Source organism: Corvus moneduloides, chromosome 7 (assembly GCF_009650955.1).
Source record: "Corvus moneduloides isolate bCorMon1 chromosome 7, bCorMon1.pri, whole genome shotgun sequence".
NCBI lineage: Eukaryota > Metazoa > Chordata > Aves > Passeriformes > Corvidae > Corvus > Corvus moneduloides.
The window spans coordinates 21,144,736-21,172,159 of NC_045482.1; the positions used below are offsets into that span (position 1 = coordinate 21,144,736).

A 27,424-nucleotide genomic window follows, 5' to 3' on the forward strand; every position below is an offset into this window, starting at 1 on the left:
TAAGGTGTTTGATACCTTTTAGTATCATATTATCCTATTGATCTATCCAACTGATATACTTTGCCAACATAAGACTAACTGCTACCTTTAAGAATTTTGTAAGTCTTTACACTGATTTCATTAAGAATCATCAAAGTTGAATATCTGTAAAAACATACATATTGTCACCAGCATATAGATTCATAGCATTTTTAGTCTTTATATTGTGAACATTACTTTGTGTTACTTGTGAACTTAAGCAGATCCTCTCTTCACATTTATTTTAATGGGCACCAACAATAAACTTCTAGTCACATCATTACATATAACAGTTGTAACAAGCTGACTTTAAGATAACATTTAAATTGAAATATTATTGAGCTTTTAATAGAAACGTATTTTTAATAGCAATTAGTATTGTGCACAAACTAGTTTATAGATGTGTTTCCTAGAGGCCCAAGATTAATGATTTAAAAGTCTTTATTACCAATAGTCATCACACTGGTTGAAAACCTTATCTCCTAATACATAGAGCAGGAAGGAGTGACTTATTTAGCACTACTTGCAATGGTATCCAACTTCACATAACATAGTTTGAGTAATGAATATTATTTTTAAGTTAGTGTTTATGATTTGAATGGACATCATAATATCAAGATCAAGATTTTGCTTAAAAAATTGGTCTCTATCTAAGCATGGAAGGCTTAATGTGGTGCTGAGGGAAATGTGGAACCAAGCCAACAAAGAGGGTGTAGTCACAGTGATGAAAAGAGTAGAAGCGTCTAAAATGTCTCTAAGAATTCAGGAATCATTTGTAAGTGGACGTTTAAAAATAGTAAAATAAAATGTCAAAAAAACCACAAATTATGACTTTTTTTTACTATGTGCATGACTGAAATCAAATGATAATGCATTTTTGACAACTTCTCCATGTTCCCTGCTTCCCGTTAAAATAATAATGTGGTACTACTGAAGAACAAATTAATACAGAAATTGGTATGCTCTGCTAGCCAGCTTGAACCTAGCTTCTCTTTTGTAACTAACACTAATAGTTCATCTGCATTTTTGTTTTGCAGCTTCGAGTTTTCAAATTGGCAAAATCTTGGCCAACTCTAAATATGCTGATTAAGATTATTGGCAACTCAGTGGGGGCTCTGGGGAATCTGACCCTGGTGCTGGCCATCATTGTGTTCATTTTCGCTGTGGTTGGGATGCAGCTGTTTGGCAAAAGCTACAAGGAATGTGTCTGCAAGATCTCCAGTGACTGTGTGCTTCCTCGCTGGCACATGCATGACTTTTTCCACTCTTTCCTGATTGTATTCCGAGTGCTGTGTGGAGAATGGATAGAAACGATGTGGGACTGCATGGAGGTTGCAGGCCAAACCATGTGCCTTATTGTTTTCATGCTGGTCATGGTGATTGGAAACCTAGTGGTACGTGATGAACATTTTTGAACATTAACTCTGATGCAGATGTACAGGACTCACAGCTAGGCAATGAAAATGTTTGTCATCCTTCTGTTTAGAATTAAAAAATTAATCTGAATGGGCTAAATTTTGGGTAAAAACATACGATGATTGCATTTTCCTCTTTTTCACACATTTCTATCCCCTGAAGTACTCTTACTATGGGTACAAGCATTTAGAAGGAAACTAAAATGTCAAATCCAACATCCTGTCATGGGAGTGCTGCAGCTAATTTAGAGCTGCCGTTTAATTTTTAGTACTGAACTTTTTGGATTGTTTACGTGTAAAAAACAAAAATGAAACCCAGAGGGATTTGCCGTCCAGCCTAAAAAGGTGTTTGAAAACTTCTAACTCAAGATTGTACAAGAAACCTTTATAAAAAAATTTAAATTCAAGCTGACAAGTTAAAATGCAAAATTTCAATTGATAAATATTGAATTGGTGAGAACTTCCTAGACATAAGTCTTATAAAAGGAATGAACCATTTACACTTTTACTTTATTTTTAAGTTTCTTTTACCGTTAAAATTTGCAGTCAAAATTTCCTGTCAAAATTCTCTTCCTTTAGTGATATTTTTAACATGACTTAAATTTTTATAAAATAGAATTCAAAATATTTGTATCCTAGTTATTTACATGACCTTGCAATCTTGACATTTTTTCAGCAAAAATGTGCAGAGCCCCAAAAAGTTATTTATGATCCACAACCTGCTCTACTGCTTTTTTTAGAATCATAGAACTATTTACATTGGAAAAGGCCTTTGAGATCATCAAGTACAACTGTTAACCTTGCACTGCCAAATTTAACACTTCTGATATGTATGTATTTACTATATAGCTGTATTCTCTCATCTTTTAGGTATTGAACCTATTTCTGGCCTTGCTGCTGAGCTCATTTAGTTCAGACAACCTTGCTGCTACAGACGATGATAATGAAATGAACAATCTCCAGATTGCTGTGGCAAGGATTCAGAAAGGCATAGATTTTGTTAAAAAAAAGATACAGGAGTTCATCCGAAAAGCCTTCGTTAGAAAGCAGAAATCTTTAGAGGAAATCAAAGCACTTGAAGAGCTAAACAACAAGAAAGACAGCTGCATTTCCAATCATACTGCTGTTGAAATAAGCAAAGATCTGAATTATCTTAAAGACGGGAATGGAACCACCAGTGGTGTAGGCACAGGCAGCAGTGTGGAAAAATACGTAATTGATGAAAATGATTATATGTCATTCATAAACAACCCAGGCCTCACTGTAACAGTGCCCATTGCACTTGGAGAATCAGATTTTGAAAATTTAAATACAGAAGAATTTAGCAGCGAATCTGATATGGAAGAAAGCAAACAGGTAGGATTTTTCGTATCTTAACTATTAAACTGTAGTCATACATTTACATGATTTAATTACATATTTAGAATTGTTTAAAAACTTTAATATCCTATATTTTATGTTTTAGAATTTTATGTAGTACAATTCAAGAAAAAAATTATATAATGGTATAGTGTAGAAGATCCTTAGAGTTTACATTTTTAGTATTTAGTTTATTAAAATTTGGAAGATATTTGATTTTAAATGTGATTATTTCTTTCACAGTTTTATGAGGTTTTAGGACTGGTACATACTTGATAAAGCATTCTTTCTGTAGTACCTCCATGATAAGAATTTATGGAATAAGGGTAGAAGGCTAAGGAACAATGAAGGAGTGTACAGCTTTGCATACCTAAGCAAACATAAGTGGAGAAAAAATATTTCTCTCAATATTTAGGGTAGTTCTAAAAATTAACACCGAGACATCACAGATCACTAATATATTCTGGATTATCTAAAAATTTTTGTGAGTAATATTTGAACAGACTTTGCGTTCAGAGACTATGGCTGGCTGAAATAAAGTAATCTAGGTACCAATGAATGTCATGGTAAAGCAGCAGCTCAAGTTATACTGGAGAGCAAAGTGATCTTGTAATACAGAAGCATGCAGAAACAGCTTACTTGAAGGATTTATGCTGTTGTTATTATTGTGCAAAGTGACAAAAGTTGGTCTAAAAAATCAATGCCATGTGTTTCAAAAGCTAAGTGGCTCAAATACCAGAAGTGATCATGTACAGGTGCTAATAGTATACAAGGAAAACTTTATATATTGGGGTAGTAATCAATGACAAGCTAATAAAGGCATTAGCAGAATCTAATTATATTCAGTGCCATTAGAAATTTAGGAACCTTGTCATTTAAGACATCAGGAACCATGGATAAATTTGTTTTCAATTAGATTAGAAGCTGTGATGTTGTGTAATAACTCATTAATCCAAAAGGGTTTCTTTACCATGAAGAAAGCTCTCCTATAAATAAGCCCTGCATTCATGACTTTATCATAGCTGTATATCTGGCATATATGCAATAATGATGTATTCCTCAGCAATATCAAACTACACCACATTACATTAATGCATAGCCATGATCCAATTAATCATAGTATGGGGTTTTTGCTAAAGAACATCAAGAGTGTGTGTTTATTTGCAGCTGCAAAGAATGTTGCTCTAAGAATTGTAGGATGAAGAACGAGATATTCTATCATCTGAGTTGCTCAGTTATGAGACAAAGAGTTTCAATGCAAATGTATAAGACAGTATAGCAGGAGTGCTTATCCATGGTAAATGTAGAATATAAGAGATACAGGAAGTGTAAAGCAGTGTAAATTAAGAGATCAACTAGTATAAAAAAAAAACCAAAAACATTCAGAGCGATTCTGAGTCTGAGAGTTAAGTATTTTTCATGTAAGCTGATCTAATAAAAGTTGGCTTTCATTTCCAATGAACCTTTAGCAAAGTCTTCTATGTCTTTTCATATATTCTGATGCTTTTTAAAATGACATTTTACTAGATATTTTCTGTTTTCATTGTGGCTTTGATAAATACAGTTATGAGTGTCTTCCTATTAACTCCATCAAGTTACAAGCCTCAAAATTTCCTGAATATGTTACTTTTTAAAAGGTTTGTAATATGCATTAGGAAGTTGGGAGGGGCTGTGCAGATACTGAATTTGTGGTTACATGACATGTTAGCCTCAGCAATAAAGGAACTTGGGAAGTTCCCGTCCATACCTAGCTAGTGATCCCCTGGCAGTCCACTTTCTCTGCCATAGTGCCTGTGGGTCTGTGTTACAAGGGAAGTCACTGGTTGTGCCATAGGTATTACTGGTTTATTTCTTCTGTAAGAAAGATTGAATGGCTCCGTTTACAGTGTACTGCCATATAGTCTATGAGAACAGCTGAGGAAAAAGCAAAATGCAATGCAAAGGCAGAAACTCCACTGCTTTCCAGGTGAATATGTGATGTAGGTACACTCCAAGAAAGTGGAGTAAAAGCCCTTTTTGATGTGCTGAGAAAATACCAATTTCAAGGTGACTTTCACAAGTCAACTCTCTGTTTAACCCCATCTTTGCCTGGTTCAGGCATTGTGCCTTTATCTTCTAAGGCCATCCTGAAGTTTCTGGACAGTAATAAATCAAAAGGGATTTTGCCCTTTTTTTTAATGGACTTTTATCCATATGTCTTCAGGAAGAGAAACCACTTAATAAGCAATTTGACTGAAAATTTCAGGTGACTGTGGGAAATCCAGCAGTAAATGATGGATGGTATTTATATTAAGAAATTGTGGAGAAATTTTCAACGGGGTTAAGACAGCTTTAGGACTTTGTGCAGCTTCAGTATTTCCATAGACTATAGTAGTCAATACCATTGGGAAACTGGAGCAATAATAACTTCCATCAAGTTCTGCTCACCCATAACTGTTTATTGTTTAACTGTCTGACATGTATTCATACAGTGCAAGTGTGCATATTGTGAACAGTGTCTAATCAGACAGTACCCTGAAAATTGTGAATTCTATATTAATTGCACTTTCTGCTCTGGATTCCTTATTCCATTCCTTCTGGATGATTTCTGTGGAAAGAATAAAGTGGGTTATTTTATTGTGTGTATAAAAATCCACCAGCTTTCTGAATATATGAATGGAAGTTCTGGCGTGTGACAGGAATTTGTGAAAATTCCCAATCTTCTCCTACCAAGTCAACCGTACTGTTGAATCTTTTGCTGCCTTCTGATTGTCTTTTAAGGAAGATAAAGAGTACACTGGTGCAGTATTTAAGTTACCTCTCTAGAACAGTACACCATCATTTGCTTTGTTTTGCCTCTCAAGGGGTCCCACTGAGAAAACACTTCTGCTAGAAGGCCTGGTCTGCAAAAGGAGGGGTAAGAGATGGGGCAGAAATTTCCCTGCTTTAACTGGGACAGTACTTAGCACTTAAAACACCCTCAGGAGGTATCCCCTATAACAATGTTTTATTTAACCACAGAGCTGTGGGAAGCTAGAGCTGCACAGGAGCTGTAAAATGAATCTTTTTTTTTTTCTGGTGTCTTACTGTCACTGATGCTTAAGAGCAGAATGATTATTTGAAGTCTGTCATGCTAGAAGTGGGGCATAGCCTGTGTTCCCCTGAGGAATATGCCAGGAGCAGGTAGTTACGGTAGATATTGTAATTGTGGGTGAGTGAGGAAGAAATTGTAATATTTCCTATTTTTTTTTTTTTTTGTCAGATATGCTATAGTAGAAAGTAACTCTAGCCACCAAGCTTCTTTTGGAAGGCCAGCTCTTTTTCTTTTTTTTTTTTCTCCCCTTTCATGGAAAGACTTTCTAATTAATTTGCTAGTTAATAACTTCCCAAATCTGCCAGAATCTATTCTGGAACCTGGTTGCAAATTCCAGATCTAAACAAGATCTTTCTAATACATATCACTAGAAAATTGAGTAAATCTCTTTTTGGATGAAACAGAAAGATAATACTTGTTAGATTATTAAGTTACTCACTCCTTTAGAGTAATAGTTGGCTGAAAGTACCTGCAAGAAGTGAACATTTCATTGATACTTTGAAAAAGAATTTTTTAATAATCAGAAAAGAGAGATAATCAATGAGACAATCAAAAACAATGAGATAATCATCAGAAAAGAAACAGATTTCTGCTCTGAAAATAAGGTACTCAAGATCATTAACTTTGAAGACAATAAAAAAATTAGAAAGAGCTAAAGGGGATAATTGGGTGGGTTTTAACGTTAGCATGTGGATGCTGTTTCCATAGTGAAATGAGTGGACTATGTTAATCTTACCTAACATAAGACTCCTAACTATTGTATATTACATACCCCTTAACAACTGTTCATTATAGCTGATTGCCAACTTTATAAATATAGTTTTGCATTTTGACATGGGAAAATAATTTCAAATATATTTCTCAGTTATGGAAAGCTTATTTCACAACTAAAGAAATACATACACCTACAGGCCTCAATCACTCACAATTCCAAAAGCTTTTCTATCTACAGTGTATGTAAAGTACATACAAATTCAGATTGGAGAAATGAGGTTACTCAATTGACTTCTGATGATCACAACAGATGATTTTCATCAAATTAAAAATATCCTTCATCATCTAATCTACTGAATTTTTAAAACAATGAATAAGTTCAGTTTTCTGTTTGGCTTCACCAAGGCCTTTGTGCCTAGATGAAGTGAAAAAGACAAGAACAGAGTTATTGCATTCCCAAAAGATAAGCATTTTCATTGGCTCTAACAATAGTCAAAAGAGACTCCACAGGATTTCATCAATTTGTTGGATGATTGTTTTATCATGTTTAAAATGTCCAACAATCTAAATTATCTTTTCTAAAACTGACCAGTTCTGGGGCGGTTTCTTCAGAAGTAACAAATTATTTAAGTAATGGACTACCTGTGGTTACTGATTTAAACCATATCTCTGGATACATTGATGCTCCACTGTCCAGACACCAATACAATCCTCTTTTGAAACAATGATATAATGATGAGAGATTCAGAAGTGTATAGCATACTAAATCTAAACTAGAAATTTACATAATATGATAATTCATCCCATTTAAACTGAACAGAAATTAAAGATGTGTATTTTCATCAAGATCTAGGAGTTCTACCATTATTAGAGGATGAAGGAGGAATGGGAAGACATACATCTTCAAAGTATTTTGCTTCCTGTACATACGTATTTTTCAAATAAAAGAGATAATCACATAGTCAATTAAATGAAGACTAGGACATGAAACAAACAAACAAAAAATCCCTTAAAATTTTCATTAATAAGCATTAAGGACTATATAAATACAGTAATAGTTTCCAAATCTGCTAATAATGTCTTTGTTAATTTTATTCATTCCATTTTTATTTATGAATCACAATTTTTGTGTGCAGATTAGTAGTTCTAGCTTCTATATTTCTAATTTCTCTAAAATAAACTAACAAGTTCTTAGAAAACTTTGTTTAACATTTCAGGTGGTATGTATTTCCCTTTTTCCAGCTAATAATAAAATATTTAATAATTATGTTTTAATTGTGTTAAAGCCGTGTTTGAATTAGAGATTCCAAAAAGACAAAAACTAGTGATCCTGTGTCTTGAACTTCACTACCTACCATTCTTACTTCTCACAGGGGTAAAACCAAGCTGGAGCAATCAAGAATGCAGCTCTGGTGCTTTTTAACCAGGTAGAGCAACGTGTCACCACTTTCACACAGGTTACCTAAGCAAGTTATACATATATATGTATATATATATATAATCACTTTTTAATGGATTTTGACTGGCCTGCATGCTATTCAGCTATGTACCTTCCCTATCCATTGCAAGAGTAGAAACATGCACAGCTGCTCTCTGCTGAGTTATGGGATTCACATCACAGCATGGTCAGGTGGGACTGGCAAACCCAACATGTATTTTTTAACTCGGCTAATGGTTTTTCTGAATATTTAAATACAGTGTTTAGCAATACCTGCATGCTCTTCAGGTTTTGAAGTATGGATCATAAAAGTACTGGAATGTTTTATGCTAAAGAAGCCAAAGAAAAAGGGAGCATGCATAGTTTTTAAAAAATAAAAACAACCCTTTTTGATTCAGCCCTTATAAATGTAAATATTTAATGAAATGTGTGAAATGTGTAAAGTGATTTTGAAATAATTTCTGCCACGACTTCATCCCCTTAATGGATAATATTTGAATTATCACAGTAGCTACTTGTGTAAAAATTACAGTTACACTTTTAAATCTGCAATGCACTGTAATGCAGATCTTCAAGATGCTACAAACTACACTCTATTCATTTGGACAGTGCATATCTTGAGTTTTATAAACTGGAAGAAGAGCAAACAGTCTTATAATTGCTAAAATTATACTTAGCTAATAACTTGCCTTAAAGATCTCTGAAAAGCTAAACATTTTACAACTCCTCTTTTCTTAAATGCCTTTATAAATAGTGGTATTTGGAATGTGTTTCACAATAGCATTCCGTAAATGATTTGGGGGACTTACTTGTGTGAATTAGCAAGACTACACAGTAGTCAGCATAATTTTTATAAAATGCACATATACCTATTTACCCTAGGAATGTTTTTCAATATAGGCAAACATGCCCTCCATTGATGAGTATTGGCAGAGCCTTCAGGAATAGGAACAGCAAATATTGCACAGGAGCCAAAGTTACATGAAACTAAGGAGGTCAAATTATTCTAGTAAAACTAGGCATCAAAATTTTGGGGGGATTGAGATTTCAGTCCTGTAGCAGGATTGAAAACTGTTTCCTTCAGGCAGAGTTTTACTGGCTTCAAAAGGATCACCAAGTGGTTCATTTTGTAGCCTTGATTATAGTGCAGCATGATCTACCTTTATCATATTTTGGTTTAAATTGCCCAGAGATGCCAAAAAAATTAACATTGGTGGGTATTCTGAAAATTCTCAGATTTTAATAATTAAATTTTAAACCAAGATATGCTTCAAACACCAAATAAGACTCTAAGGAAAGAGATTTTAAAATTATATTCTTAATATTATATAAAAGTCAAATATCATAAGATCTGAGATTTAAAGTCAGTTTAGAATCACTTTGGAATCATCAATCTCCATTATTTTATATTTTTTCACTCAGTTACAGTGCAGCTTTCGAGACTGAAAGTATAAAACCACATGGCTGAATTACTAAAGGCAATTTGTAATGGCTGAATCCTTTTATTTTATTGTCACTTGAATCATGAAGCCGTTTGTAAAGCTTAAAACTTCAGTAGCCTGCTCTTGCTCTTGTTGAAATCTAGAATAGAATCAAATGAGAGCAAGACTGGGTCTTAAGTGAATGCATTTTCTTGTAAATGGGCGCATTAACACGCTGTTGGTCAAAGCTTGTTTTAATGATCGAAGCTGTTGATAAGAGATGCACTGCTCTGAAAGAACATTATGGAGGCTGATTATACATACATTAACCAAGTATTTGGGTGGGTGATGAAGCATTTTTTCTTTTATATCCTACACAATAATATTTATAATACTGTTTTCAGAAAAATATAATCCCATTGAGGTAGTCTGATTATTTCTTTTATTTTTGTCTGTGATTTCCACAGTATTGCTCAGGCTGCTGCTCTAGTCAAGCATGTCGTTTTGCTGATTCAGGCCTTGAGAATGCTGCACCATAAGCAATTGCTTTCAAATGTTTCCTTATAAAGGAAAATGTGTTATCATTGAAGATGCAAATAAATATTTACAGGGCATGGTCTGTCCTAGAGGCTGATAATCACATTTATGAGCTGATAAGAAGATTGTGCTAATCCATCATGTGTCTCAAGCTTCCTATTAGTTTTATTAGCTTTATTGCTAGAAAGAATATCATTAACGTCACCTTACTTAAAATGTATTGGTTCTTTCCTAATTTAGGGTCTTCAAGCAAAGAAGAGGAGTTTTGTTAACTAATGAGGTTTTTCTCTTAATAATGCAGTTGTTTGAGATTATATGAAAAATAACGAAGAGAATGCTTTATGTGAAAATTACTGAAAAGAATTATAGTAGTTTTTGTTTGTACTGGTTACAAACTGTACTTCTGCCACTTGGCTTTTAGCAACTATGAACTATCTGCAGCAGAGTTTACATGGGAAAATGCAGTTAAAAATTTGACTGCCTTTTAATTTGCACTCACAGATTTATAATGGATGCTTACTATGAACCTTTATCTTGCTACTATTAAGTCAGTCATGTATTTAATGATGATGGATCAGGCCATGAATAGTTTTACTTTTCCTAACTTGAATGTGACAGATAATTATTTTTACAATATTTGGGTTTTATTTAATGAAGAAACTGCCCATGATTTCAGTGGAAGGTTTCTTATTTCTTGGTATTTCAATGATATATAGTAAGAGAGTTAATTCACAAGTATTAATTTTAAAAAAGAGACAGCCTTATGTGTTGACAATAAGGTGGTATGCTAATAATGTTTAATATAGTGTACATTACTGGGTATTTTGGTTGTAAATGTAATAGAGAAAGTGAAATTTTAAATATTCTCACAATGAGCTACACAGTATTTTATCTCAGACTCACAGACTTACATGACCAGTAATAAAATTATTCCATTTAGAGGCAACATGGCTGTAACTATTTTACATATATAAATTTTGGAAATCATACAGGAAGTGCAGTATGAGAAGTGAAACATGATATTTTTGGTCACAATGCAGTAACAACCATGGGACCTGAGGTCTGAGTGACCCTATATTCACTACATACTGTGTGTGCAAAAGGCAGCTTCTGGAAAATTATCCTTGAAATTATCCATCATTCAACATGATTTTTGTTTAAAACTTAATTCATGTCATGTAAAAGTTGAATATGAGGAAATAATTCCTTAAAAAGCTGTATTAAGATGTATGTGCCATTTACTTCATTTCTGGCAGAAAAAGTTCTTAGCTGCCAATACATTTTCCTGAAGAGACTAAGTTTTAACTGAGGAGTTAAATAACTAGTTTTAATTTTCAGCAGTGTCTCTGAAGAAGAAAATATATGGAAGTGCCTCTTTCAAGAAACAAGTTTGTGTTTATTATTTGTTGCAAAATCTGAACAGTAGGAGATTTTTATATTCTAAAAATGTCACTATCTTGAAAACTAAATGTGAAAAGTAGTTGCTATTAAGCACTTTCTCAACAAAATTGTATAGAAAGGTCTTCATACTTTCTAAACATGACCTTCCTCCAAAGGTCAAAGGACATGAGCAGTTCTGCTTAGCTAAAAGCACAAATCTACTCGGTGCTAGAATGCCCTTTTGTTACATCAGTACCTGTACAATTTAAAGTATTTAAGTGAGAGGTCCATTCTGCATCCCCTTTGAAATTCCTATGTACAACTGCTACATGTGATAAATCAAAAGAATTTCACTGCCATGATTTCTTTAATGTTGCTTTCTGATTACAAGCCTTATTTCACAATAAAAGAGAAAGTATTATGGAAGAAAAAAATTACAACAGTACTGTCAACTGAAAACAAATTACAAATGCTATGTCTAATTATTGAATTTTTTGTTTGCATTTTTAGCAGGATTTTCTTTTCAAAATATGCTTTCTTAAAAGGGCAAAATTATGGGCAGTCTTGTGTGACTGATAAACTGTATGGCCGATAAACTGTATGACCTGATCACAGTTTTAATGTACTCAGTTTAAATTTTCTTAACTTGAGTTATTTTCTATCACTCTCCAGTTCTTGCAGTTTTCATATCTAGAAGTGCTTTTACTGTAGTAAGGACTATAGTATTTCACTGTACAAAAAAAGTAGTAGAATGATAGAAAAATTTGGGATGAAAAGGACATCTGGAGGTCTCTCAATAAGCACAGGAGACCGGAATGCAAAGATGATGTTTCAGCTCTGGTAATTTGTGCTTTCTTGAAAAGTTAAATTGTGCAAAAATTTGCCATTAAATTTAGAACTTTTTAATCCAGATAATGTGTATTTTTGTGAAAATACCATATGTAGTGGACAAGAAGATATATGTGCAGATTTGTGTTAGCTCATTTTGCCAGGAAAACTAAGACAAGTTTTCAATGTAATCCAGCATAATAGTAAAGACAATGAAATAACTTGAGAGTGTGGTGCATGCAAGCTCTCCGGTATTAATACTACTCAGAATACTTCACCAGTCATATACATGGATCAGGTTAGTAGCCAAATTATATTTAGTCCTTCCCTATGAGAAGATAAACTGGGAAACAGAACTATACCATTTACATGTCTATGGTTTTACTTTTGGTGATGCATACTTATAAGTTTGCTATTCTTCAAAAGTTAGATTGGCATGATTTGATTCGGTACCATTTTTTACAGAATATGTATCTAATGAGAAAAAATTGTTCTGTGGAACTTTACTTACAGAAACTAAATGCATCAAGCTCATCAGAAGGCAGCACTGTTGATATTGCTCCTCCTGGAGAGGGCGAGCAAGCAGAAATTGAAAGTGAAGAAGCTCTTGAACCAGAAGCCTGTTTTACCGAAGGTTGTAGAATAACTATCGACTTAAGAGATGTATTACTAAAATGACATTTTTACTAGGCTTATTTAGGTTCTTGAGTGTTTCAAATCTGGTGGACCTTCATGACCTCAGAAATCAAAAGAAGATACTTTTAGCCCAGAATGCTGGAAATCAGATGAAAAAACGAGGTTTCCCTAGGCTTTGAGTAACTTCATATATCTGGCCACTGCATACATCTTGTAACAAAGAAACTTCCTTAACTTTTCTATTGTTAAAATGCTTTTCAGCTATTTGAAAGGGCCCTTGAAATTTGGAAGAAATAAATTTTCATGTGACTCCATCAACAAATGGAACTGTTACATGCTAACAGTCAAAAATATTGGTGTTTCTTGGATTGACTTCTATAATAATAGACAAATAGACAAACTATTGTCTAGTTTCTCTCCAGATTAGTGTTCTAAATTCAGATATTCATCATCCTGTGTGATGTGGTATCCTATTCAGCATTTCAGTGATTAATTTTAAAAAATATTATAAAATTAGTTAAAGCCTCTAATAATATATACCAGAATAAATATTGACTTTTAAGTAATTGGCTTTTGGATACTAATATCTCTTAATCTAATGCAGGTTGTGTGCAGAAATTTCCATGTTGTCAAGTAAGTATAGAGGATGGCAAAGGAAAAACTTGGTGGAATCTTAGAAAAACCTGCTACAGCATAGTTGAACACAACTGGTTTGAGACTTTCATTGTATTCATGATTCTCGTCAGCAGTGGAGCACTAGTAAGTAGAACAAAATTGCAGATGCTGAAATATTTAGATATCTCTTTAGGAGCAACAGCAAAAATAAACTTTGCTCAGAAAGACTTGCTTTGCTTGGAACTGTATATAACTCCCTGCATTTCATCATTCCAGGATTGAATGAAACTTGACTCAGACTTGAAAAAGTTTGATAAATTTCATATGCTCTTTTTTAGTCATATTTCTGTCTTGCCTCTGTAAAGTGGTGCCATTTTCTTTAAGACAGTGTAGGTACTCAAGGTTTAAATTGCCTGCCAATTTTCAGCATGTTTGTCAAGAGATTTGACTATAAAGGACTACTGTTAACTGTGAATACATAGCTAAATGCATGGTTTAAGTCCTTAATCCCTCCTAGGCTCAGCCACTCTTTGAATTTTGCTTGTGAAAGACTATACCAAAATAGAATAATTACTTCATTCTATTCCTATTTTGAAGGCAGGAGATACATAAGAGTGCAGAAGCAAATTAAACCTAACAGCCACTACCCAAAAAGATTTGCATTACCCACCTTTCCAGCTTTACTCAAGCTGAACATTTGCTACAATATCAATGTGCATAGTTGTACATTCTAGCAAATACATTGCTTTTTAATTTTATTTTTAGACATAAATTGGATTGATCTACCTGCTTTCTAGAAAACAATATAAATATCTCTAACAGATATATAAGAAAAGGGGGGATTTGTGTCTCTGTGAAACTTTCATAATACTACAGAGGATAAAAATTCATGCTGTGAGTTTATTTCTTCATTCATTAGTAAAATACAATTTTTTAAAAAATTTGTTTTTCAACTCCAGACAAGGCTCCTGTTGCTCCAATTCATGGTATGGTTAAAGATGGGAAATAAATAAAAAAAGAGAATGAAGAAAAACAAGGGGAAATATTACCTCTGCCCTAATTATTTTTATTCTTTATTGCATAATTTTATCATTCATATTCTGTGAAACAGTAGTAATACCTGAATATATTTTTATAGGCTTTTGAAGACATATATATTGAACAACGCAAAACTATCAAGACCATGCTGGAGTATGCTGACAAAGTTTTTACGTATATTTTCATTTTGGAAATGCTTTTAAAATGGGTAGCATATGGTTTTCAAATATATTTTACTAATGCCTGGTGCTGGCTGGACTTCCTGATTGTTGACGTAAGTACAAATTAATACTGTAAAATTGACTGTAGTAAAGTTTCTGTGTTGTAAAATACATTACTACTAGATTAATATTATAAATGTGCAAAAATAATTCCCATTTCATAGTTATACTGCATTAGTAATGGCCTGCAGTGATTTGGAGGTGTTATTTAAAGTCCATTCATATGCCAAGAGGAAAAGGATGGCTGGCTATCAGTCTCTCCATTCTTCATGGTTAATATTTTCATACAAAGGATGTATCAAACTTGAGATTTTATGAGGAAAAAACCTAGTTTTTAAGCATGCTATCTTTAATGGGCTCTGACTATGTTACCTTATTCCTTAGCAAATAAGACAGTTCATTGTCCAAATATCTTCTTCAAACACTGCAGCTTTTCAAATGAAACAATTCATTTGGTCCAGATTTCATCTAAGTTCTCAGAACTCTCTTACTGAAAACTATTCTGTAATCATTTCTAGTGAAAACAGAAAGACAGTGGCTATTTGATCTAAAAAATAATTAGTTTTAATGGACTGACAATCTGCAATAGCAAAATCAGCTGTGACTTGGCAGGGTTTATGATAGAAGAGAATACAGAGTTTCTTGGCTGCCTTCCCAGCTGTGATATACTTCTGTGCAAAGGCCTTGCTTATGTTGTCGGAAGGGATCAAAGTTGGTTTTGCTCCCAGAATATTTTGGTCTCTTGCCTCACACATTATCTGACCCATTTCATTGGCTATACATGTCCTCAGTGTGGAACTGAGAGATGGCGTCTCACAGCAATTGTGCATTTTTAGTAATTTCTGCCCATGCTACCATATTTCTTGAGAAGTTTGCATAAATCCTGGTCCCATCACTACTTATTCCATATGTATATAGAAATTATCATATTTGTAACTCCCACAGGAAAAAAACCTAGCTAGATTGGCCCATAATTCAAAATGGGTGATCTTATCTTTTTTTCTAACCTGCCCGAGACAGTTTTGTTATACAGTTAATCTCTAGCTCTGTGCTGAAAATCTAGAATGAAGCAGTGTGAATGGTTTTCCTAAGAGGATGTTAATGAAGTAAGAGAGGCCTCTCAACAGGATTATGTTAAGAATGGATTTTTTTTTTTTAGATAAACTACAACTCATGTTTTAATTATTTTTTTTGTAACTTAAACCTAAACAGATTATTCTAAGCCATATTCTATATTTCCTAGTTTAGCTTCAGACATGCTGTTATCTGAGCAGGCTTTCAAACTTAAAAATACATCATTATAAGTAAAGAAGCTTATGTTGCTAACTTTTTACCATAGTTTGTAATTCTATAAACAAAAGCATGACTAAATAAGGTTAGAAGTTTCCACTTTTGAAGAATTATTTTCAGTGTTCCAGCAAGTGATAAAAAATGTTTTAGTCGGTTTAAAGCTAACTCAGCAATTTCTTTAGCACCACCAGACAGCACTTGAAACAAATATGTGAGCTCATGTTATCTTCCCAGAGAAAAGCAGAGACTACACTGCTTTAACTGGCAGTTTAAAGAGGTGTGATTCAGTGGCTTTCTGCCAGTGAGAACACTAGTGTCTCCTTCTTCATTAGAAGTGACTAATCAGATTGTTTAATTCCATTCTCTAAAATTATTCAAGAGTATATACAGATAGTCCTTTAGGGCTTTTACCTTTAATATCTCACATACCTGAGTCTCTCACTGTATCAAGTAGCCATAGCTACTCTCACTGATTGTGACCAAATTAGATTTTAATAATTACACTAAGAAATGCTGATTTTCAGCTCTGTCACTTTACAACTGTGACAGATGACTCTTGGTACATCTGCCTACCTCAGTTTAAGACTATCATGCAATCCTACTGTATGGCCTGGCCAAAGATCTTGAGCAGGGCTGTCACTGCTAAGTTTCAAAAGATTTTACAAGTTTTTGCAACACGTAGTCTGTATTAGAAGACAAACACAAATGAGGATATACAATCCTTCACTTTTAGGAGACATATCTTTCTACCATTTTGAGATCATTTTCATTTCTTAAAATTACTGCATCTGCATGGATTAATCTATTTATCAGTGTAGAGAGACATTTACTTTCTCACATACTAGCAACAAAACAGGTGGAACTGATGAGAGAAGACCAAGTTAACAAGACTGAGAACACCAGAGAAGAACAGAACAGCTGTATATACAATATAATTCCAAGCAAATCTTTGTATCCCATATGAACTCTCCAGAGAAAAACACATTGTTTCCAGTAAATAAAGTATTTCTGTGAGAAAAGACATAAGGTTTCTGGTGTAAGAGCAGTTTCACCATGGTAAGAAAGCTGAAATAGTCTGAATATAGTCTGAAATAGGCAGCACAAACAAGATTGAAGAATCTTACAAACAGAACCGAAGAACTGCCAATACACACAGTGCCACTGAAGGCTTTCAGGAGCTGCTGCTACCTAACAGTTTAGAAGGGGTCTTGTTTGTGGAAGATAGCTAAAGCACAGTGCAAATTTGGGGACAAAAGTACAAAACGAAGGAGCCATTAATGTGAGTTCAATTTCATAGGACACCTTGCTCTCCCAGAGAGATTTTAAAAATGTTTCATTTTTTATTTTTAATTCATAAAATGTGCTGTATTTACACTAAGGTTTATTGTCATGCCGGGGTATCTTGTTGATTTAACTGAATAAATGAATATTCTATTAAAAATGCAGAAAATTCCATGTCTTATTATCTCTGGAATATATTATGGGTGGCTAAGGATGAAAAATATCTCTCTCACTGTAGCATAACAGGACAAATAAACTGCATTAATGATAATTATTAAGAATAATTAATGTCAGTATTTAATATAATGTCTGAAAAAATAATGTTATCTCTTGTAAGTGAACAGACTTCAGTTACAGACTAAGAAAATCAGTAAGATTTTCTTCTTAATATGCTTATAATCACAGCAAGTTCCATTTATCCATTAGAGCAATAAATTAATCCTTTCCTTTGATAGAAAGAATTACATTCTGACATGTAATCCAGTTGAAATGTACAGCAATATGAATTCACTAAAACACTATTTTCTGCTAGATAATATACATAGCAACATAGCAATGAATAATTGATTTGTGTTTGCTCTCAGATTGTCTTTCTTAGACATGATCTTGTAACTCTTGTGTTTGTGATTGATCTAATTGTTCTTTATGGATATAAGTAACATAGGAAACCAAGAAACCAACTTTTCACATAACGGGCAAAATCTTACCACCATTATCAGTGAATGCCAATTTCTGTACAGTCTTTGAAGAGTTCTTTAAACTGAGGCACAGAAATGAACATTTGAGGGATTTTCTCAAGGACCAAAATATGCCTATGTTCATTTACATGTAATCTATGCTTTTGGTGGTAGAAATGAATAAAATATGAGTAAGGTATGGTGTTTCCCCACTCCTATCTTCAAAACTGCTTGAAGAAAATTAATTTCTTTCATATTAACACTGTCTAAAGCTCAGTTCCATTTGAGAAGCAAATTAATTGCTCTTTACTTAAGTGGATTGTCTTATAACAAAATCCCAATAACATGAATCAGGACCTTAATACTGCTGTAGATAATAAAGCTCTTACTGCTATAAGGCTAGCAGCTGTTAATATCTATCCCATAATATTTTCCTATACTTAGAACATTTAAAAAAAATAACAGAGACTTGGCAGGCAAGTCAGAAAGTACCACCTCTTTCAATACATATTTCAGAGATATCCTGGTTATTGTTGCTATGAACTGTTTGACTTACAAGTAATATTTATAACAAATATTTGTAATTAGCTACTACAATATGTAGTATATTATTAGCATTTGTAGATATTCAAAATATTGCCAGAAGTTAATAAAATAATTTAATGTATTCAGAATTTTAAATGTTTGGAAGGTTGAACCTTAATGAAGTTACAGAAAGTATGGCTATTTCGTCTTCAAATATTCCTGAAAATTTTATCCAAAAGTATGCTTCCATATGACTGTTAAATCCTATCCAACCATAACAGACATTTAATAGCATATATTCCTTTTTCAACCATGTCTTTTTGAGACCTCTTGCCTTTCCAGCAAGTATGAATATGGTGGCATTCTACAACTTGTCACTGTTGATTTGTTGCTTGAATTTGTATTCTTTTTAAATAAACAGTGTAGAACGATTTTTAAAATTTTTTTTTTCTGTATTTGATAGGTCTCATTGGTTAGTTTAATAGCCAATGCTCTGGGCTATTCTGAACTTGGTGCCATTAAATCGCTACGGACATTAAGAGCTTTAAGACCTTTAAGAGCCTTGTCACGATTTGAAGGAATGAGGGTGAGATAAAATGAATGAGTCTGAACAAATGTATGCATACAAAAATGAATGTATATATGGTTACACTCACGCTTTCTTCAGAGAACTCCACAATGGAAAGGCATGCAAAAATGTGTGGGAAAAGGCCTTTCAACACGTCCTTACAAACAACCTATGTACACCTTATATTTGGAAATTAGACCTTGAGCTCATTAAATTTGCCTGGTCACTGATGCATAGTTGTGTTTTCCCAGCCCCCTGACTTAAAATTTCCATTGATTTGTGGACCTAGGAAAATAAAAGGACATGACAAATTTTACAGTATGGGGTTGGAGGTTTCTTCTGCAGTTTATCTGGTCTTTTTTTTCATCAATTTCTGTAGCTAACCTCTATTCTGTGTTAGTTAGTCAGTGGTTCAGGATGGAACAGGATTAGCCAGAAAACAAAACAAACCAAAAAAAGGTGGAAAAGCTGACAACAGTGACACGTCAGAAATGAAAGCTTCACTGTGTCTTCCTGTCTACCTGCCTGGGGAAAAAAATCCCACAGTAAATGCTCTAGTATTAGAGAAAGGTTTTCTGAACAGACACCTGAAATAAGGATAGGTTTGGAAGTATAGAAGGGGAGAGACGGGAAATCATTTTCTCAGTTAGAGACCTTTTACTTCATATGAATGTCTCTGCTGTAATCTTACATCTCCTAGAGAGCTAAAACCTTCCTGTTGAGGAGATTGTTATTTTCATATTCTGACAAAACCAAAACAAGCAACCAAAAAAAAACCCACCAAGAAAAACCCTATTATAAACTGTCTGCTGAAAATGCAGACTATGCTACTTACTGAGAAATTGACACATAAAAAATTAAAAAGAAAATGTTATTGAGAAATCTCCTTTCAATCTTTCACCTCAAAATACCCCAGTGCTGCAATACATATTTATAGCTCAGTCACAGGTCTTCAATTTCCAAATAAAAAGTGTGGTTCCTGTCTGGGTAAGACTGTTGGTATCCTAGAGGTGGCCACGCCTGCCTGTGTAGGAAAGTGTGTCCTGTAGCATATCACCATCACCACTATGTTTTACATGATTTGCAATCCAAGCAACACTTTAAGTCCCTATCTAATAAATAGGCAAAACTGATATTGATGCTAGACTACTTTTGGCCAACTCAGTGAAATGAAAAATACTATGTTTTTCAAGAAAACTTTTGTCCAGGGATTTCATCTGGTCTTTTACTGCCACTTGCCCATACACAGTAGCTCAAGGGAATTAAATGCAGCCAATTAAAAAGAAAAAGAGGGATAAGTGTAAGAGCAACTATAGTGACCCAGGCAATTTAAAACCAAGACTTAGAGGAGATGCTGTTAATAAAGACTAAATAAGATATCCTTTATTATGTTGAATTCTATGTGGATATTAAAATACACTGATGCCAATATATACATAATGTTTCTAAGAATAAAGTCGTTACTAGTGATAGTTTTACATGCAGACGTTTTTATTCAGTTTTTCACATCATTGTTCTTTGAGCTTTTTCTGATTTATTTCCTATTTATATATTTTAATTTATGTTGCTGGAATTTAACATTTATTTCTCTCTTTTTCTCTAGAGCACACAAATTCTAAGAATCCATCTTGCTACTAACAGGTTTTCTTTTGCTTTTTGATTTTTTTTCAGACTTTTGCATTGTCATCATTTCCATCTCATTTCTTGCTTTTTGTAATCTCATTAGAATTTTATTAAACCTTAATTAAATTTTCCCCCATAAATTTTAATGTAATATTTTAACTTTCCATCCCATAGTAATACTGTTTTGACATTTTAAAAGTATTTTAAAAGTATTTTTCATTTTCTTTTCATAAGCTAAGCAGCTATTTTGTCTAATTTGTTCTCTAGGTGGTTGTAAACGCCCTTGTAGGAGCAATCCCATCTATCATGAATGTATTGCTGGTATGTCTTATATTCTGGCTAATCTTCAGCATCATGGGAGTAAATCTGTTTGCTGGAAAATTCTATCACTGTGTCAACACCACAACTGGTGAGATGTTTGATATCAGTGATGTCAACAATTATACTCAGTGTGCAGAACTCATAAAAAGCAATCAAAGTGCCCGATGGAAGAATGTGAAAGTCAACTTCGACAATGTAGGAGCTGGATATCTTGCTCTGCTTCAAGTAGTAAGTAAATGTATATATTTTCTTTTTGCTCTTTTTAAAGATATCTAGGAAAAATGGGTAATTAAAGACTGTTAAGTACTGGAATCATTTCTTCATAGCAATAATTTACAGCTCACACAACTCTATTACATTGTTTCTTGTAAATTTTTTTGTTAATGATAGTAGAGTAATTTTCCATTCCAAGTCTAGGGAATACAGTGTCATGATGATGATAATAATAACAGTGTGAAAACAGTAAGTTTAAAATGCAAAAGAATCTCTTCAGTGGCGCACAGTATAGAACTATCATATTCCTTAATGCTTTTAAAAGAGTCATTATAGTACACTAAATAAGTATTATGTTACTTATAGTATTATTCTTGTGAAGTATTAGATGTTTTTGTATTGCATAGCATATTCATTCCATTAATTACTGCTACTTATACAAAATCTGTAAATTCCATATCTCCTTCAATTCCTTATCCTATGCATTGTGTTTAGAACTGTCTTTATTCTAGGTACTGAGCATATTTTATTTACATCAAAGAAATAAAGAACTTAGCTCTTACAGGTTCCTTGCTTAGAATGGAGCTTCTGATAGCTGGGATCTGATCCAAAACACAAGCAAGAAAGCATGCAATAAGATTTAGATTGAACTCTGTAGAATCACTTGTCTGTAACTCAACATACAGCTTCACTGAATGAAAAGATGTCAGAAATGTCATGAGATTTTTACAGCTCTGATATTCAAAGTTATCTAAGAACTATATGCTTGTCTCTTCTATCTCAGAGCAGGTCAATATCTGTAGCTGACTTTAATTCCAAAATTTACTACCCAGCTTAAACTGTTTTGCCTGCAAAGGCAATGTGACTCTTATGTGCTGAGTAGTAGTACTGGAAGATGACTCGAATTCTCTGACTTCAGATCTCATTGCTACCATTGCCTCTGAAGATGCATAAGGAAAACTGCTTCTCTTGAAGCTGTGTATGAATGTCATCTGTGTCACACATCCAGACAGTCTTGGTCTTTAATATCACAACTTCACTACTGTGAACCTTTCATCCTTCTTCTCTTTTTTCTTTGTTCTGATTTTTCATAATTTTCCTTTTCAAATATTCCCTTCTGACCTTTACTTTCGCCACAGAGATTAAGGCATCTTTGAGCATTTATTGTGTCACCTCTTCATCTAATTGCCTCCACTAACATTTTCTCTCCACTTCTCCTGTATTTATTGCTTCTATCTAACTCTGATCCTTTCGTAATTGTGCTATGCAATTGCCATCAAATGGCTGGCAATTGCCTCCTGGGCCAGAAAGATCTGTGAAGCCTGGCTTGAAGCACACCTTCTTGGTAAATTGGTATTGCACTGCAAAATTCAGGAGGAGATGAACACTTCCAGAGTGAAAGTTTTCTGCTGTGAAAACTGGCAGCTGTACCAAAGTACCAAAGCTACTTCTGGCAAGCACAGATGGAAATACGCTTCTTGGGATGGCTCCTCTCCTGAACCTCTTCAGGAGTGATGCTCTTTGTTCATTCCACAGGCTTTTTAGCTCTTTTTTTCTTTATTGTGAATAAGCCTGGAAACCCTGGCTAACAGTCGCACAGTCACACTTTCAACCAGCATGTCACACCAACTTTGGTGTTCCTTAGAAAATGGACATTCTGCATCCATGAAAATCACCTTCTTAGAGCAGTGATGGCAGGTCTTTCTCACTCTTTAAATGAAAAAAGTCTCTATAGGAATTCAGCCAAATTTTTATAGATGTCAATTACAGCTCTTTCACAGCTCAATTTTTGGTCTTCTGTAAAACAAATCTCTCATGAACCAATGTATATTTTTACTTTGAACAGTCTATTCCTTTTAGCTATGTGGGATTAAAACATTTCTAAAAATACCAGGTCAGTTTAGACACAGAAAAACCATTCAGACGCATGTTGGTTTTTATCCAGAAGTTATATTACTGATTGCACCAACTCATGTTGTAAACTTAACAAAATGGCTGTGGCCATGAGTGATTCTAGTAGATCCTACCTAAGTATCTCCAGCATTAATGTCTGTCTAAGTCTATCATTCTTCATCTGTAGCTCCAAACTGTTGACTTGCTGAGACCTTCAGAGCCTGATTTTTAATATTATTTGAATACCTAAAAAAAAATTCTCAAAAAACTAAAATAACACTATGAAAAATATTTTACAATGCCTGAGTTGTTAAGTGTGATTTAAAAATTTAGGAATGATTTTATTAAAAGTGGAGGTCCAGATAAATAAATAACCTAGTTCCTGTACAGATTATGAATTTGTATGGGGAAGATAAACAACTTTGTTTTATTTCTAGGCTACTTTCAAAGGATGGATGGATATTATGTATGCTGCTGTTGATTCACGAGACGTAAGTGTAAAACTTTCAAAGGTCATCTGTTGATTATTTTCTGATAAAGAGTATTGAATTTAAACAGCTAGACACCCAATAGAACAACTACACCAACAATAGCACAGCTACACACACAACAAAGAATTATAATCAGCACCAATATGGTTTTTTTTAATCTCGGAATTTTTACTGGAAAGAATTAATCCCACTTCCTCCTGTTTAGCCGAAAAAGCTAAATTAACTTATCTGGATTTTTTGGTTTTTTTAAGGATAATTTTAATGTAATAGACCAAAGAAATGTTTTTCTAAAAATTCTTTTGGTAATCATGAGTATTAATTAATTTAAGATTATATAATGCAGTTATTAAATATGGAATACATTAATTGAGTTTTATAATTTGTAACTGTGCATTTCATTGTTTCCTTAGATTGAGCACCTATGTTATCTAGATATTTAAGTGCAATTAGATTTTAAGGTTGAAAATCATCTGTTAAGCTTTCTGAGGATTAGAATTTTATTTTGGCTACAAAACTAAAACTCTGCTTAACTTATATAAATATTCATGTTAATGATATTGTCTCCCAGAGTAAATAATCCTGTTTCATTATCTTTAGCATTTCTACACTCAAGCTTGTTGTGCTGTAGAGGTGCAGATGCTGGGATGTGAAATCCAGAAAAATAGAGACAGTAACAAAATATTCCTTCGAAACTTGCCTCAATTTAATGGATTTTGCAAAACATATATTCACTAGAAATTTATTGAGAGCATATTTTCCTAGATGAATGTAAGAATGCTCATGCAAGAACAAAAGTTCCAGGGAGATTTAGGCAAAAATAAAATTTATTGATTCTGTTGCATGATAATATACTGAACCCAATATAAAATACTTATATTTCTGCTATTAAAATTTTAAGTACTAATGACTGGTCTCAATCCCACATTGCTTCTTCCTTCTACATGAGGAACTTTTTATATATGTACATACACAAACATATCTGTGGGCACATTTACTTAAAAATTCCATAAGAATAATAATTCTGTCAGCTTCCAGTTCTCCAAATATTGATTGGAATGGATGTGTTGGATCTTTTTAATAAATTGGTGCCGTGGATAGCTTTTCTATCTGAGATGGCATATACTAAATTTTAAATTATACACATCATTTTTTATATCTAGTATTCTCATGGGTAATAAAATTTTTAATATTTTTTAGGTAAAAGATCAACCTAAGTATGAGGACAACTTGTACATGTATCTCTATTTTGTCATCTTTATCATATTTGGATCATTTTTTACCTTGAACCTTTTCATTGGTGTTATTATAGACAACTTCAACCAACAAAAAAAGAAGATAAGTATTTAAAATATTTCCATATTGGTATGAATTACTAGCTATAATGAATTAATAAGTTATTTCTGTAGAGCTAATAAAAATCACAAGTCATTTCAAGACCTTAAATAAAGTGTCTATTTTTTAATGATAATCTGTGCTAAAATCTGTGGATGTGATTCTGAATTTTGCATTTTTAGCATTTTGACAAGTGAAAAGTTGGTTCATAATAATTTGAAAATTGTGTAAACAGTTAAAATGAAGATGTGAAAAGTGAACCTGCATTTTTGGTTTGATTAGATGCAATACTATCTAGCACAAAATTATTTCTTTTTCAATTTACTCTAAAGAATTAAGATAAATTAAGGTAAATTAATTTTAATTATTCTTACAAACTCTTGACACTTAATGAAGACACAATATGGCATTGTTCATACAATGAAAAATGGATCTGCAAACTGATTAAACAGTAAGTTAAGAGAAAGTCAAGTAGAGCTCATATGAATAGGCTTATAGGAAAAATTAAAAGTGTGTACATAAGGACTATTTTTGTAACACTTTTATGAGAAATTAGATGAATTTTTTAGACACAAATACAATCTATAATTTCTTATCAGTAGTAAAATAGAGGTATACAGGGAATGGTGTTTCTGTATACATTTGACATACAAGTATGTTTAAAATAATTGTATTGATAATGTATACAGTTCAGTTTTAAAGAACTTTAAAATATAAAAACACAAATAATCACATTTAAAATACTTTGAATCCTCACAATTCTTAGTTTTTTGAATGCCAGGGTCATTTTAAATTTTTGTGTGCCGTGAAAAAGCAGTTTCATATGATTTGCTTTTTTCCAATCACTAAGTAAAAAAACAGCAATACCAGACAGAATCTGTGGTAAAAGAAAATTGTGAACTACAGAAATTTTTCCTTGTGAAAATATTCTTCAGCTTCCTAGAAGAGTCATAAACATGTCTGGGGTTACTATCAATTTTGTGATGCTTCGGCTGTGACAGCCAATTTAGCAGACTGTGACTTTGACGCTGTGTTTCCATCTGACTTAGTTCAGATTCATCAATAAGCACAATTTACTTATACTGGAAGTCAGTCATTCAGTTGCACATCTGACTGGCAGCATTTGCATCTGCAAACAAAGGCTAATTTGAGTTAGTCAAGATTCCAGTGGTGTTTTAATTTGTTATGGCATGACATTAATTACTGTTCTTATTTTTATATCAAAGGTGGGGGGTTTTTTTGCCATTAAATCCACAGATTAGATACAAATACAGTCCTTTCAGACAACTTGTCCCTCAAAGTTATGTCTCTTTTAGACCTGTCTAGCTGTAATCCTAAAAGTCTATACAGAATATAGGACACGTAAGGCACTAGTCACGCTCCTATTCACTAAACATATCCTAATCAGCAAATTATTGAACAGCATCAGTATAGCAAGAGCCCTTTAGCCATTTCAGCAAAAGTGAGCCTGAAGACACTGGAAAAACTCAACTGTCAAGCTGACAAGGCACCAGTAATGGGGTTTTTCTGCGTGTTAGAAATGTATATGAGCATCCACACTCTAAATACCTGAAAAAAACCCCTCCCTTTTTATATAAATTAAATATAATTTCAATATGATATTACAGAGCGGCATACTGTAGTTAAATGTTTTATGTGTGGACATGATACTAATTAATTTTGATATTATTTCTTTACTTTGGAGGTCAGGATATATTTATGACAGAAGAACCAGAAGAAATATTATAACGCAATGAAAAAACTGGGATCCAAAAAGCCACAGAAACCTATACCGAGGCCCAGTGGTAAGAGTGATTTGATTTTTATACCCCTAATATTAAATACTCATTTGGGAATATGATCTTATACATAAGATAGATTACAGGTCTGGAAAGAAAATATTTTTTCCATTTATTTTCTTGTAAAGGTAGAAATTGCCCCTTTATAAATCCATCAGAGTAGATCATTCATAACTTGTTGAAAAACATACACACTGAAGTATGAACAAAATGATTTAATAGTGTTAATATGATAAACTTCAAAGTTCCCTGCCTAAGTCCTGGAAAACCACAGCTGATTGGATCATTTATTGGTTCTTGTTACCAGGGTCAAAATTAACTTCCTAGTTTTTCTCCTCAGAGAGAATTTGTAGGAAACGGGGATGCACTGGCCCTTGCTGCTGAAGACTGAAAGGGGCACTAGTAACCTAATAGGAAGGACAAATGCAGAAAATCTTACAGAATAAAAGAATGCCCTAGGGAGTAAATCATAGACTAGGATAAATTTGTCTCTAAGATAAGACATTACTCGTGTTATTTACTGAACTCCTACTCTGTTTGAAAAAATAAAATACTTGTTGCACCTTATGCAGCAAGTGGTTAAAAATAGATTTTCTAAGGAGAGACATATGGCAAAAAACATTGAGCTAAGTACTAAAGAAAAACTAGGCTATTACAGTCATGGTGTATTTGAGACATGTATCTTAAGCTGTCCAGTGATTTCACCAAGCACAATCAA

General features: G+C 33.3%; 1 protein-coding gene across 1 annotated transcript in view; it reads left to right on the top strand.

The window, feature by feature from the left end:
• LOC116446511 (sodium channel protein type 2 subunit alpha-like) overlaps positions 1 to 27,424 on the top strand; it is a 70,622-nt gene that overhangs the window by 38,426 nt on the left and 4,772 nt on the right. Inside the window, 11 exon segments of the mRNA XM_032114476.1 lie at positions 1,056 to 1,412; positions 2,304 to 2,789; positions 12,697 to 12,817; positions 13,424 to 13,578; positions 14,573 to 14,746; positions 18,930 to 19,052; positions 20,925 to 21,206; positions 23,522 to 23,575; positions 24,773 to 24,910; positions 26,606 to 26,638; positions 26,640 to 26,707. Of these exon segments, the coding sequence (XP_031970367.1) occupies positions 1,056 to 1,412; positions 2,304 to 2,789; positions 12,697 to 12,817; positions 13,424 to 13,578; positions 14,573 to 14,746; positions 18,930 to 19,052; positions 20,925 to 21,206; positions 23,522 to 23,575; positions 24,773 to 24,910; positions 26,606 to 26,638; positions 26,640 to 26,707 (1,991 nt within the window).